The sequence below is a fragment of the Bombus fervidus genome, chromosome 3, assembly GCF_041682495.2.
Source record: "Bombus fervidus isolate BK054 chromosome 3, iyBomFerv1, whole genome shotgun sequence".
NCBI classification, from domain to species: Eukaryota; Metazoa; Arthropoda; class Insecta; order Hymenoptera; family Apidae; genus Bombus; species Bombus fervidus.
In genome coordinates, this window is record NC_091519.1 from 13058563 (window position 1) to 13071921 (window position 13359).

General features: G+C 29.7%; 2 protein-coding genes across 9 annotated transcripts in view; one reads left to right on the plus strand and one right to left on the minus strand.

The window, feature by feature from the left end:
* Nucleotides 1–2790, plus strand: part of LOC139998523 (uncharacterized) — a 67277-nt gene extending 64487 nt beyond the window's left edge. For 5 of the 8 annotated variants that reach the window (XM_071999538.1, XM_072023130.1, XM_072023131.1 and 2 more), the window contains one exon: nt 681–2790. In XM_071999538.1, the coding sequence (XP_071855639.1) occupies nt 681–1041 (361 nt within the window). In that variant the 3' untranslated portion in view covers nt 1042–2790. The remainder of the gene's footprint in view (nt 1–680) is intronic. The other 3 variants (XM_071999540.1, XM_071999541.1, XM_071999543.1) reach the window with 1 other exon arrangement.
* A 1817-nt stretch (nt 2791–4607) lies between these two features.
* Nucleotides 4608–13242, minus strand: LOC139998522 (cell division cycle and apoptosis regulator protein 1). Its single transcript, XM_072023129.1, has 15 exons — nt 13075–13242; nt 12323–12450; nt 11879–12150; nt 11550–11801; nt 11143–11406; nt 10815–11040; nt 10450–10727; nt 9482–9737; nt 8443–8508; nt 8169–8372; nt 7893–8072; nt 7435–7785; nt 6984–7353; nt 6554–6897; nt 4608–6463 (listed from the first exon to the last, which is right to left on the minus strand). The coding sequence occupies exons 1-15, from the start codon at nt 13130–13132 to the stop codon at nt 6179–6181; spliced, it is 3534 nt and encodes a 1177-aa protein (XP_071879230.1). The 5' UTR covers nt 13133–13242; the 3' UTR covers nt 4608–6178.
* Nucleotides 13243–13359: the final 117 nt, after the last annotated feature.

The following is a 13359-nucleotide window of genomic DNA, read 5'->3' on the forward strand; positions in this document are numbered from 1 at the left end:
ACTAACTCTCCTAGCATGTAATACAAATAGATAAATATATATGATCAGTTGAAAATTACTCATTATTCATTTTCTTAAAATACTCTTTTGAGGTTATAATAGATTTACAATTAATAATGTTTCATGCTGCGTTTGATAGCTGTGTGGGGTGAGTTTCATCTTCATATATAATTTCGAATCATTCTCTTTTGACACGTTTAACATTCGATCTATTCGTCGAATAAAAATTATCGAAGATACAAATAAATATGGTTTTCAAAAGTTTAATTTTTGTAAAAAAAAAAAGTATAAAATTCGTTAGCAATTGTATCGTGAGATAAAAAGACCAAGTTGCTGCAAAAATTCTTATACATTTCTGTTACAACGTTAAGATAATGCTGTAGCGATATATAGTACTATGAATAATAATTATGTATAAATTTGCTATTATGTATAAAAAGAATAACGAATTTTGTCCTTTTATATTTTTCTCACAAACCTGTTACTTGCAAGAGAAACACTGGTAGCCGCAACAAACGTATGCCTTACACATATACGTATATACACGTTATAAACGTATATGCACTTGTGCACGTAAAATATTACAATTGCATATGTGGTCATAAGAATTTTCTGCATCAACCTGACGAATTAATATGAAAATATGTAAATATCGCTGAGATTGATCGTTTTACTTGCAGATGGAGTGATTCTGGGGATCGACAGCGTCCTCCATTGCTCGGAGAGCTTAACGGTAACAGAAGCCCACGTAAGTCGACCGATCGTATACCACGTACAATAAAATGTCGTCAAGAGGAAACCTCGCATCGTCAAAATGGGCATACGGATAAATTGCCGGCAGAAAGCCCTTCGAACAAGAAAACTATCAAACCGAAAGACACCAAGTCCACCGAATCGAACGAAAAGGAACAACATGACATAAAAAGGGAAGAGAATCCCGTGAAATCGTGTATTCCGACGGCTAAAAAACCTGCGACATCGACTCTAATACCACGGTCAGCGAGGACCTTAACTTCAACAGGCCGACCGCACAATACGTAACTACTTTATTTTAAAAAGGAATTTTAGTTCATATTCGCGTGATCGCGAAGATCTGCTCAGATAGCTTGATAATTTTATTTATAGCTAAATGAAATTATTGCCGCCGATTCGTAGCAGGCATGTTGCTACTATGTGATAACTATATGTAATCTAGGTGCATTTTTGTTTTAGTTTCAGCATTGAAAAAGATACTTCGTTATCATTTTACAAAATTTTTTATTATAGTTTCACAAATAACCAGAAAATTGTTAGCGTTCGTTACGCTTAAACTGCAAAAATAATGTACAAATTATATGTTGAGAGTTAAGGGCAATTCATAAGTTCCTATCATTTAAAGTTCACGTTTCATTTGATTTTCTCATATCGCATATAGAAACTATTACCATGGTTCATTCTACGACATTTCAACAAGATCATTGAGTTGTACACATTGTAAATTATTAATTACTTTCTATCTGACTAGGTTTAAAGGTATACATTCATTATGTCAATGTATAGCTTTAACTTTCATTTAGAGAATACTTTGAGTAATGTTTGTAATATTGTAAAAAGTATCCATTTATCTTGTTGCGTACACTCTTATGAGACCTCATGTGAGCATTAGTCACATTTTTATTGGATACAAAAGTTATAATAATTATTTATTTATGTCCATGATAATTGACAATAGTTGTCTATGAAAGCTTTGATCGTTAAAGAAATATGTGAATTCTGCAGCTTTTATTTTTCATTTTGATATCTTAAAAGTTAATATTTAAAGTACACTTAAATGCAGCAAATACATACAAAACATATAATCAGTCTTGTGAAATTATCGTAATTACACTATATGTAACTACATATGGTGTATGCTATAGCATTGTACAGTAATTACATATGTGATTATACTGCATGTATGTTACATACAGTGTATACTATAGTGCAATACTATTGCCATTACAGCATATGTTAATTACATTACAGTGTAATATTGTAGTGTAATATTTTTAAAGTGTACATTATATTCTTTTACAACTATTGTACTTAGAGTAGAAACACAAGATAAAGGATTAATCATTGTAATAATTTATGTCTTATATAGACATAAAAGCTTTGATTTTAAATATAACAAACATTGATCTTGATTGCAAAATTTTTAACGAAAGAACTTAATCTTTTTATATTATTTTTTATTTGATGTACAAATATTTGATGTCAAATAATAGCCTTTAATCGACCCTGATATCAACAGTAAACCACAATTATCAAAATCAGGATAATTTTGTAGATTTTTTTTACGACTTATGTTACTTATAATTTATTCCATAGCTGATTTGTAAGATTATATTTGGTGCTATTACATTTTTTTAATTTACAATTTAATTTAGATCTAATATTTAGAGTCTCCTGATTCATCGAACAAAAATATAAAGTGACTATAAAATCATTTTTTCATGTGATTAGTTAAGAAGAAAAAAGAAAGTTATGAAATAACAATGTAACTAATATAAATAAAATAAATAAGACAATAAATATTGCTATAAATGATTGGTAAACATGTAACAATTTTATAGAGTTTAGTTCATAATAAATTAATTATATGATGATCATGCATATCGTACTATTTCATTAAAAACAAAAAATTTATTTACAAAATTATTTGACATCAGGGGATGCTAAATATCTCGTATATATATTGTACATTTTTTTATTTGTTCTTTAATTTGTAAAATGCTATAATAATAAAAAGAAATTAAGGGCATAAAACAATTTTTTATATGCAAAAATATTGAATTTAATATATGTCACCTTCATAATGAAAGACAGGAAAATATCAATATATATATATATATATAAACATATTGCAGTAGACAGAATATTTTTAAAGCTACAGACTGACTACTACAAAATAATGTTACTTCTAAAATAATTACGGATGTTTTGATTATTTTAATTATTAATGTGTTTCTGTTGGAATGATTGAACAAAACCTTTTATTGAATATATTTGATCTAATAATAAAGATAATTTTATTAAAAATCATTTTTCTAAATTTAAAGTGAAGTTATTTACTGATCTCTAAAGTAAAAGTTTTGTGAAGGGAAAGTACAAACTTTGTATTTTTTTATCACTGTCTTTCTCATCTTTAATATCTGTAGTATTATTATTTAGTGAAAAAATTTCTGTGTTTTATATTCTGTTTTGTATTGTCAATCATTTATCAAATTTTCAGTTCTCTCTCTATTACTTCATATTCTATGTGACGGTACAAATAGATTTATGTAAAATCTGAGAAATTTGTGTTTATACATTTCTACCCATTTTTGTTGGAACTTCGTTAACTTCCGTATAATTTTATTTCATAAATTAACATAAACATACAGTATAATTTTTTTTAATTTAATATTACTTCAATGTACATATGCTTTTACTATATTAATCTATATATCTTCCAATTGAAAACATTCCTAAGATGTGGTGTATTTAAGAAGGAAATAAATTATTAACGACTTAAAGTGATAACACTCATTTAATGTGGAAATGTGTTATACATATTTGCAATAGAGCTATCTACAGTGCTAGCATTTTTACATTCCCTAATATTTTGCAAAATATTTTTAAGAAAGAAAACTTTTTAGCAAGACGTATCTTTGTGTATTGAATTCAACAGAAATTTAACAATTTGTAATATTTTGAAATTATTACAAAATAAAAAGATTAGTTAATTAACAAATTATGAATGGCTTGCAAATTTGTGTATAAACACAAACTTTCTCCTTGCAATTCATTTGCAATGTTAAATCAATTTTAATTTCCTTCTTTTTAATCAACTGTAATTATTGCTTTTCAAGAATATTAAAGTTTATAAAATTGATAGAAAGATTTTGCTATGATGTGAAATTCCTTTGTATTCAATAAACTGAATATGACTAGATTGTAGCAGATTATCAAGTAAACATAAATTTCTTTAAGCAATGATTTAAATATAACAAAATAATAAGTCACTGTAAGTACTACTGTTCCTCGATTGGGGTAGTATTGTACTTAGAAATGTAAAATTTAATCATAAGCATCTTTGAATGTTTAATATTAAACATATGGCAGGCACAAATCAACCTTGTAAGATCTTTAATAAAGTGTAAGTAGTATCTGTCTTATTTAATATTTGCAAAGTAATATACATATATAAATAAAAAAGCTTTCACTTGTAACTAAATAGAAATACTGATAATTTGCCTGTAGTAGATAAACCTTATTCTAATTTGTATATTATACTTATGTATAAATATATTTTCTCTGTGGCCCTAAATATGATAGGATAATAAATAAATAAAATTATGTTTGAATGCATTCTTAGTTTTTTATGCCCTATCTGTTTTGAAAAGAATTCGTTATTATCTAGAAATGTATAAAATTTTACCCATGCTACGAGAATATAATAATATTACGAAATTAAATATAATTAAATTTCAAAATGTACCTAGGACATATAATGTCAAAAAATGTTCATAAAACGTAGCATAAAAAGATTATTGTTCTAAATCTTTTAGTAATAAATATGCAAAGGTATAAACAAAAAGCGTATAGAGTGTTTAAAATTTATTTTGTTCGTGTATCTCGTTATATTTCAAAGTATCACTTGCCAAGGAATTTTACAATGTTTATAACTTCATATACACCTTGTTTACCGCTCCATACCTATAAATTTACCTTTAACACATTAACGGTTTCTTGACATGGATGTAATTTTCTAATAATAAACTATAAAAGAGAATGTCTTTACAGTAGATTATTTTATACAAAATAGTCTCCTTGGCTATTTGTTAATAGAACACAAGACAACTGGTGTTCGAAAATTATTGTGTCCTATTTTTTATGCATTCAGGTCATATTCATATAATGAGCAATGTGTGTTCAAAATGGGGGACATCATGAGCACTCATCTTTCTACCATATTAAGCCATAATTAACATGAAAATTTTGGTAAAATTTATGTTAAAATAAATAATATTAATAAAAACCGTAGATATATATAAAAAAATTGCAATGCAATTTTTTACAACTGCTTTTTTAAATAAATTATTGTAGTTTATATATATGTATAATGGTATGACCACTGGATACTACATTTTCTACAGATACTTTGGTGTTCAAATTACTCTTAGGTACCGTCTTTGTAAAAGTATTTACAGTAATTACAGTATAGAAAAGACAAAGTTTCACTCCATAAGCAATTTGAGAAAAATAATGCTAACGATATCCCATAAATTAATCATTAGTGTGTACCTTACAGTTGGTGTTATACATATTGCGTAAAAGTTTTATTTTATCATACTATCTCCTGTGTACAAAGCAATAAATACACTTATAACATAATACAAATACATTGCCATTGTCAAACAAAATGATATTTATCTCTATAAATATCATTAAATTATCCACATAAAGTCACATAAGGATTATAGACATTATAATCCATACATGAAAGCAACAACGCTAACTATTATATTAAACATAATTTACCAAAAAAAAATTGCATTATAATAAATCTTTTCTGAAGAAATCACAGAATTTATCACGAAACAAAATAAAAAGAAAAAGGGCTACTAGTTTTAAGAAATTGGTTGGCAATTATATAGATTTACCCAGAAATATGGTAAAAATTTGAAAGTGTATTAATTATTATATAACAATAATTTTCAATGTAAACTTATTCTGAAATCACAAAATAGAGCTGTCTATCAGTACCTGGCACTTTATGGCAAATCAAAGTTACTTTAGTATTTCAAAGGCTAAGAACTTTATCTGTTTGCATAAAATTCAACAAATTTATATGAAAAATTGCAGTTTAATCATTCGTTCTAATATTTGTATTATTTCATATCACTCATTTTTATATTACTTGAACGCGTAATCTTCCTTACTTCTAACGTAATATCCACAGAAACAGGTTTACTACATATTGTCACTGAGTGAAAAAAGTTATAAAACAGAGTCTTCAAAGTCAGTTTTACTTTCATATGGGTAAATTTGCCCCATTCATGTCCTGTGCTGTTTATCACTAAACACATTTTTAATTTTCTTGTTACTAATACAGTTAGAATTTGACAAAAGTGCGTTCACATCTTTTATGATAAATAAAGAACGTAATCTTGTTTTATTTCTTTTCTTTGTCAGGGTCTGTTATTTCTTTTTTAATTGAGACTTTATTGTCGCATTTCTTGTCTTTATCCGTTTCTGCGAATTCCTTTTTTATTGGAACTTTGTTATCACCCCATCTTGTGTCCGTTTTGAATTTAGTTTCAACCTCCGATCCATTAACCTCACCAATTTTTTCATCTTGAATTTCTACAACTTCCACTTTTTTCGTATCAGACTGCATCATTTTTGCTGCTATATGATACATATTTTTTACTGCTGTAAGGTATGTATGACATTCAGACTGCACAGAAAAAACATCATATAAGTATATTTTTGAAATATTACATTAGAACAAAAAGAAAGAAAACAATTTAAAAAGTGATACACTCACCGATACTTTTCTAAGCTTTTCATCTGTATTTCTTAATTTGTCTTTGTATATTTTTAAATCTTCAGAAAGGGCTTTGATATTGTTTGTCTGTTTTGTTGATTTTTCATTTACTACGCACAACTCATGCTGTAATTCCATTAAACGTTCTTCCGTATCTAACCGAGCTTTTTCTGATCTTTGTAACTGGCTAACAAGTTTTTCTACATCTAACAAAGAACCTTTATACATAACAAAACCTTCTGATACAACTGATTCTTCAGACTGTTCCGTAAGCGCATCTTCCCTACGTGCTCTTTTTGATGGTGGTCCACTTCCAACGAACACAGGTAACAATTTTTTATTTCCTGAAGTACAAAAATAATAAAATATTAATACATTATGTATCAATTATTAGGATATGATAAAACTTAAAATGACATTTAAAATATACCAAGTGCTAATGAACGTAATATTTCTTCATCGCTGTCTACCTTAGTAGAATCTGTTTTATCAGTTTCCTTTTCATCTTTCTTTTCCTCCTTTATGTCATCTTCCCTCGACCTGTCTGTTAATTTACGATAATGCAAAGAATCCCTTGTTACAACCTTTTGTACTAACTTACGAACTTGAGCTCTTGATAAATTCAGTCCTAAAGTATAAATAAGTTCTTCTATATCTTTGTCAAATATATAACCACAATGAGTTTGATCGAAATAAACGAAAGATAGTAAGAGATAAGGATCATGTGTATACAATTTTATCTTCCTTTTCCTTCCATCTTTTTCCCTATCTCTTCTACCATCCTTAATCGAATCATCGTCCTATAAAATATAATCGTTATATAAATTTTTATAGAAAACATAAGATACATACACATATTTAATATGTTTAAAAATAATTACATCAGATTCATCTTCCTCATCATCATCATCGTCATCGTTTTTTTCTTTTTCCCGATCCCTGTCATCTGTTTTACTTTTTGCATCTTTCTCATCTTTTTTATCTTTACTTCCTTCTCTTCGTTTATCATCCTTTCTCTCGTCTTTCCTATTACATCTCTTGTCATCATCTTTTCTCTTATCATCTTTTTTCTCGTCTCTTTTATCATCTTTCTTGTCCTTCTTCTTATCTTCGTCTTTTTCTTTTGGTTTTTCAGGCAGACTACATAATGCTCGATAAATTCGGAAACCAAAATCGCGCATTAACATCTCGTTAAAAAGTTCTGCGAAAAGTGATACCTCAAAGGAATGCTCCTGAATAAAAAAAAATGATGATAAAGTATAAATTTTTATATTTGTTTATTTATATGACACTAGGTATGCGACTTATGTTTTGTGTATAACAAGAAAGAAATAATTACCTTTGTATCTTCTGGTCTATAATCTAAAAGAACGCTCAAAGACATGACAGTACAGTCAAATTTTCCACTTTTAGCCATTCTAGATGGATGGACAATAATATGAGATGATTCGGGTAAAGTATATCGTTTTTCAAGAGCAGCTCGTTCACGTTCACAAAGTTTTCTCCTATCTTCATCGTGCTGCATATTAATGTTACATAAAGTTAATTATTAATATTTTACTGTAATATTTTGTGGGCAAAGCAAAATTACACATATATGTATAAAGAATCTTACATCCTTAATATCCTTAAATTTTTTATCCTCTTCTTCTTTCGGTGGAGGTGAGATATCTTTTTCATTTTCGTCTAAATCATCTTGCCGTCCCTCTTCTTTCGCTTGTTCTAACGTTATTGTTTTCATAAGTCTTGCAAGTAATTGCGATTTCAAACCTTTGCAATTTAAATTACGGGCTGCTAATTCTTGCCTTAGTTCATTCACCTGCATAAAACCAATGGCGTATAAATTCATGCTAAACGATAAAAATATAATCAACTACATTGAAACTAACATTCATAGACTTTGGATCCAATTCAGAGTAATGAGTAGGATCCTTCTTCTCTGGTACTGGATCATCCTGAAAAAAAGAATTTGTGCATTATGTTATAGAAGTAAAAAACAGAATAGAAAACTACAAAACAGAAGCAGCCCCTATATAACGAAACGAAACCACTCCCTCTTCATTCTTTCATCACTCTCTCACATTTTAATGATATACACGGTTCTCCATTCACGATGACCTTCAAGTATGACTCAAGTAACTGCTAGATTCTCATAGTGTCCTGGCTCTGGTGTCTGTGTGGTTGATAGGTTATGGATAATATCAATAATGTTGTATATAACGATTATCAAATGAAATTTTTGAATGATTTATCAATGATGGTGAAGGTTTCAGGAAAGGGAATGGCTCAGCTGTGCTCTTCTCCGAGCTAGGCTTGCTTGCTTCTCTTGTTAATGCAATGTGACTGCCAGTGGCTAAGGGAATACTTGCAATACATTACTCATTGATCTTTTTTGTTATGTTAACTTTCTTTGCTTTACAATCTTTTGATAATCAAGATATCTTAAGATTCTATAGCAATTAACTATTAGGTCAATTTTATATTAAGCACATTACATTATTTTACATAGGTAATAAACCGTTCTCTCAATGGTATTAAAAATGTGATATAAGAATGATATGCGTATATCTATAAATAATAAATTATTCGATTTAAAATTTTATCAATGTCACAACATTATTCATATGTTACTGAGTCATTTTATAAAACTGATATATATTTATGGATTGAAATAATAAAAGTTGAAATATTGATACAGCAATTAACTACTTATATAATATGACAGCATTCAATAAAAAAAAGCCATTTAGGTGGTCTAAATTAATATTAAAAAGTTAAATGCTCAAGGAACGAACAGACACTTGACGATAGGATCAATGAGCAAGTACAGCCTATATTGAAAATCCAGTTTAGTAATGGGGAAAACAGTTGCACGATTATATAATGTAATAAAAAGGTAAAAGTAATATGGGATGATGTTGGCAGTGCCTTTTGATCAGCGACGGCAGCCTCATCAGTCTCATTGGCAGCATCCAAATCGTCGGGACTAGAGGCAGCACGCAGCAATTTTCGCTCCAGTTGTTTCTTATAGCTGAGTTGCAGACCATCCCATTCCAATTTAGTGGGTACACAGCTCCAAACATCTGGGAGAAATAGTATGACGGTTTCAACGCGAGAGGGCACCACTCGCCCCGACTTGTGGGTAGTTTCTGCACGTCTGTAGTAGAGTTCCAGGAAACGGTACCTGTGCCGCAAGGAAAAACAATACCCAAACGTCAACTCAGGTTAATGCCGCTTAGCTTTGCCTTATATGCTAAGTGTTCGTTCGCTTGTTCGTAAAGCCCACGCACTGCATACAAAGCCACACACAGCGCACATTGTAGACCGTTTGATAAAGCACAACTGAATGGGTCACAATGATCATAGAACAATAGTGATGATCTTGTCTGCCACGACTGCTTGAATATCATCTGGGTGCTCGATACAGGATCCAGTGCAGCAATCTCCATCGGTCGGTCGTGTATAGAACAAATACATACCTCCTCTGTAGAGATTGAGCTACAACCTTAGTTATCAATTCAGAACTCGCATTAGAAGTTACTTTCTTTCACGGATGGTACGCCTGCCGGATCTTTCTTAACACTATAACATTCTATCTCACGTCTTCAACATAATTAAATTATATGCCGTTATATCCAAAGAATGTGCGTATCATACATTTATACAACATGGAATGCTGGACGGAGCCGACGAGTCCAAAATTTTCAACCGATGAGAGTTTTTAATTTTTGTGATAATCTTTTCTTAAGTAACTTGACAATGTATCGGCGAATAATAGAACAATAATGGGCAGAAATACTAGATAGCATCACGTTGCTCTTTCGATGTAGTGCTTTAAATTCTATTTAAGATAGCAATAAAAGTAGAAAAGAGTATCAATATTTGGAGAACCGTACCACTGAGTGCAACTGGATAGATCTATCCCCGTGAGCGCTTTACAGGTCCTTACTGCTGTTCTAATCAATACCGATGGGTCCTTTTCAGGATTAGGACCATCCAAAGAAGGACTCCATGGTCCACCAATAGCCATTGTTTCGTTTTTACCCCGTAAGCCTACTAAGAAATTTATTAAACGCGTAGGATGTACATAATCGCGATCTGGATCTCTATCCTCGGACACACCACAACACCGTTTATAAATTTCTTCCATGGCAGGCATAGATATCAACATAACCTACAAAATAATATGTACAACTTAATAAAAAGTATTCATTTCAAAAGTTATTCTACCAATAATTTTTACAACTGTAATATAACGAACCTTTGCAGAGAAAAGATAATCAGCATCTGAAGGTTCTAGTACTGCTGAATTTTCGACATAAGGATCAACATCTTTGTGCATGACATGAAAAGAACATGGTTTATTAAGGGCAAATGGCATATGTGGTGGAAAAGCATCAACCCATCGGAAATTAGTAGAAAAAAAATCGCTAGGAATATACATATTTTGATAACGTCTTCTTATCTCAAGTACATCTGCTTCGGGTCTAAAATAATAATTAATTAAGTCTTAATTTTTCAAGTATATTACAAGAATGTGGTACATAACAATATGATTTTTATTAATATCACGTAAAAAATATACTTACAAATCAAGTGCTATTTTTGGTATCTGTACCATGTATCGCGGCACAACTCTGGTACGTCGTCTTGGTCTTGGAGATTTACTTCTCCTAGTCCTCGACGGACTACGTTCTTCTTTCTTTTCACGTTCTCTAATTCTTTCTTCACGACGCCTTTTTCTCTCAATTTCTTCTTCCTCGTTTTTCCGTTCACGTGGAGACCTTTCTCTTACTCTTCCAACTTTGTTTCGGTTACTAGCTGTATTAGCACTTGTTGCACTAGTTGTAAATCTACCAACAATTATATATCTTCAACAAAACTATTATACTATATACTTTGTTACAAAAAGTGTTCACATGACATACCTAAATTTTGTATGTAACCATGATCTGTTATTGTTAAGATGTATGTAATATAATTTAGTATTAATTACCTATTATTAGCATTTTCAGCAGGTGGAGGTACAGCATTATATGTTCCTGAGGTTCGATTCTGTTGAGGTTGTGATTGTTGTTGTTGACGAGTGGCTTGATTATTTTGTTGTGTATTAGTGTTATTATTATTATTTCCCATAGGAAGTACTTGTATTCTAGTGGCACTCCATTTAAATGGCATGGATGGATTATATGAGGCTTCTACCAATACTCGATCACCCACAACAGGATTAGATCCTTTAACACACGCACTGTAAGAGTTTAATGTCATGTATTATAAATTTTAACTTACAAATATAATAAACATAGTCTTATATACTATCATTACTTTGTTTGAAAGAATACATCTTCATCCACAAAACCAAAGTTGTCATATACTTGTGTAACTGTGCCAGTAAAAACTCTTTGCTTGGTAGATGATGAAGGTACATTTTGTTGTACTTGCTGTGGAACACCAGCCACAGAAGGTTGAAATGCATTTGTATTTAATGCTCTTGGTGGTGGATAAGAAACAGTAGCTACTTGTGGATATAATTGACCAGCTATACCCGATGGTAAATTAGATCCAAGTGTTGCCATTGAAGCCATTGTTATATTGGGCTATTTTATAAGATACATGTTCATATATATCAATAAAAATTATAATAGACATAGATTAATAAAGATAACCATGAGATATAATAAAAATTTAACATGTAATTAATAAGGCATTACATATTCTTATTATATTACTTATACATATACCTTAAAGTACATTATTATTCATACTAACCTGTTGTAGTCCTAAACTTTGTTGGTAAACTTGTTGAGTTTGTTGTTGATACTGAACCATAGGTTGTCCACCTATACTACCCATTGCTTGACCTAACATTTGTTGTTGAATATTTTGAATTCCTTGCCCTATGTATAGATAAAAATAAAATGCCCCAAATTTATATATTTAAATATTATTACACTTAATTATTTATGATATATCAATCATATTATAAATGCGTTGCACAATTTATATCGATAAATTAGTTTGTTTATTTGTAGTATATCCTACGAACATCTTACATTTTTGTACATAAGTACATATAATAAATTTCATATACACAAATATATAGTTACATATAATAAATTTCCTTCTTCGAGATACAAATCAAACAATAATTATAAAAATATTTACAGTGCACAGATACACTATTTATATTTAAAGAACGATTGCTCCAGGTATGACATTCATATGAATATAAGTAAAATATATTTACAAATAAAAGAGAAAATTCATTTGTTTCAAAAATAACTATTGCAAATTAAAGATGCAACACTAAACATTTTGTTTCTTTCAAAGCATTCCACTGTTTATTACTTAAAAATATGTATTATGAATTAGTTTTTAATAACTTGATATTGCACAAAATATTAGTAAGAAATATTTTATAAATTTATCGACTTGTATAAGTTGTAACAGAAATTTGGCAACATTGTTGACTTGCACACGGATCGACAATAAGACATATATTAGTAATAAAACTACTTTACCTGCATTACGGACCCACGGTGGGTTTTTACCACCTCCAAATGGTGAAAGATTACTCATTTCCTAAGGAATATATGATATTATTAACAACACAAATTTAACGATATTTTGACTACACTTAATTAAGCGTCCTTCATTCGGGCGCCATCTTTTCACCTATAACTACTGAAATCAAATGTCACTCTATGCAGGAAGCGAAATTAAATTTTCAATTTTTCAAATGTTCTTAATGCAATTTTTATGCGATATAGATATTACTTCAAATATGCAGCATAATTAATTTTCCT

Coding starts and splice junctions, on each gene's coding strand:
- LOC139998522 (XM_072023129.1), bottom strand. CDS start 13,132: ATGAGTAATCTTTCACCATTTGGAGGTGGTAAAAACCCACCGTGGGTC. Junction 12,451..13,074: donor ACCGTGGGTCCGTAATGCAG/GTAAAGTAGTTT, acceptor ATCTATACATAG/GGCAAGGAATTCAAAATATT. Junction 8,373..8,442: donor TGGATCCAAAGTCTATGAAT/GTTAGTTTCAAT, acceptor GGTTTTATGCAG/GTGAATGAACTAAGGCAAGA.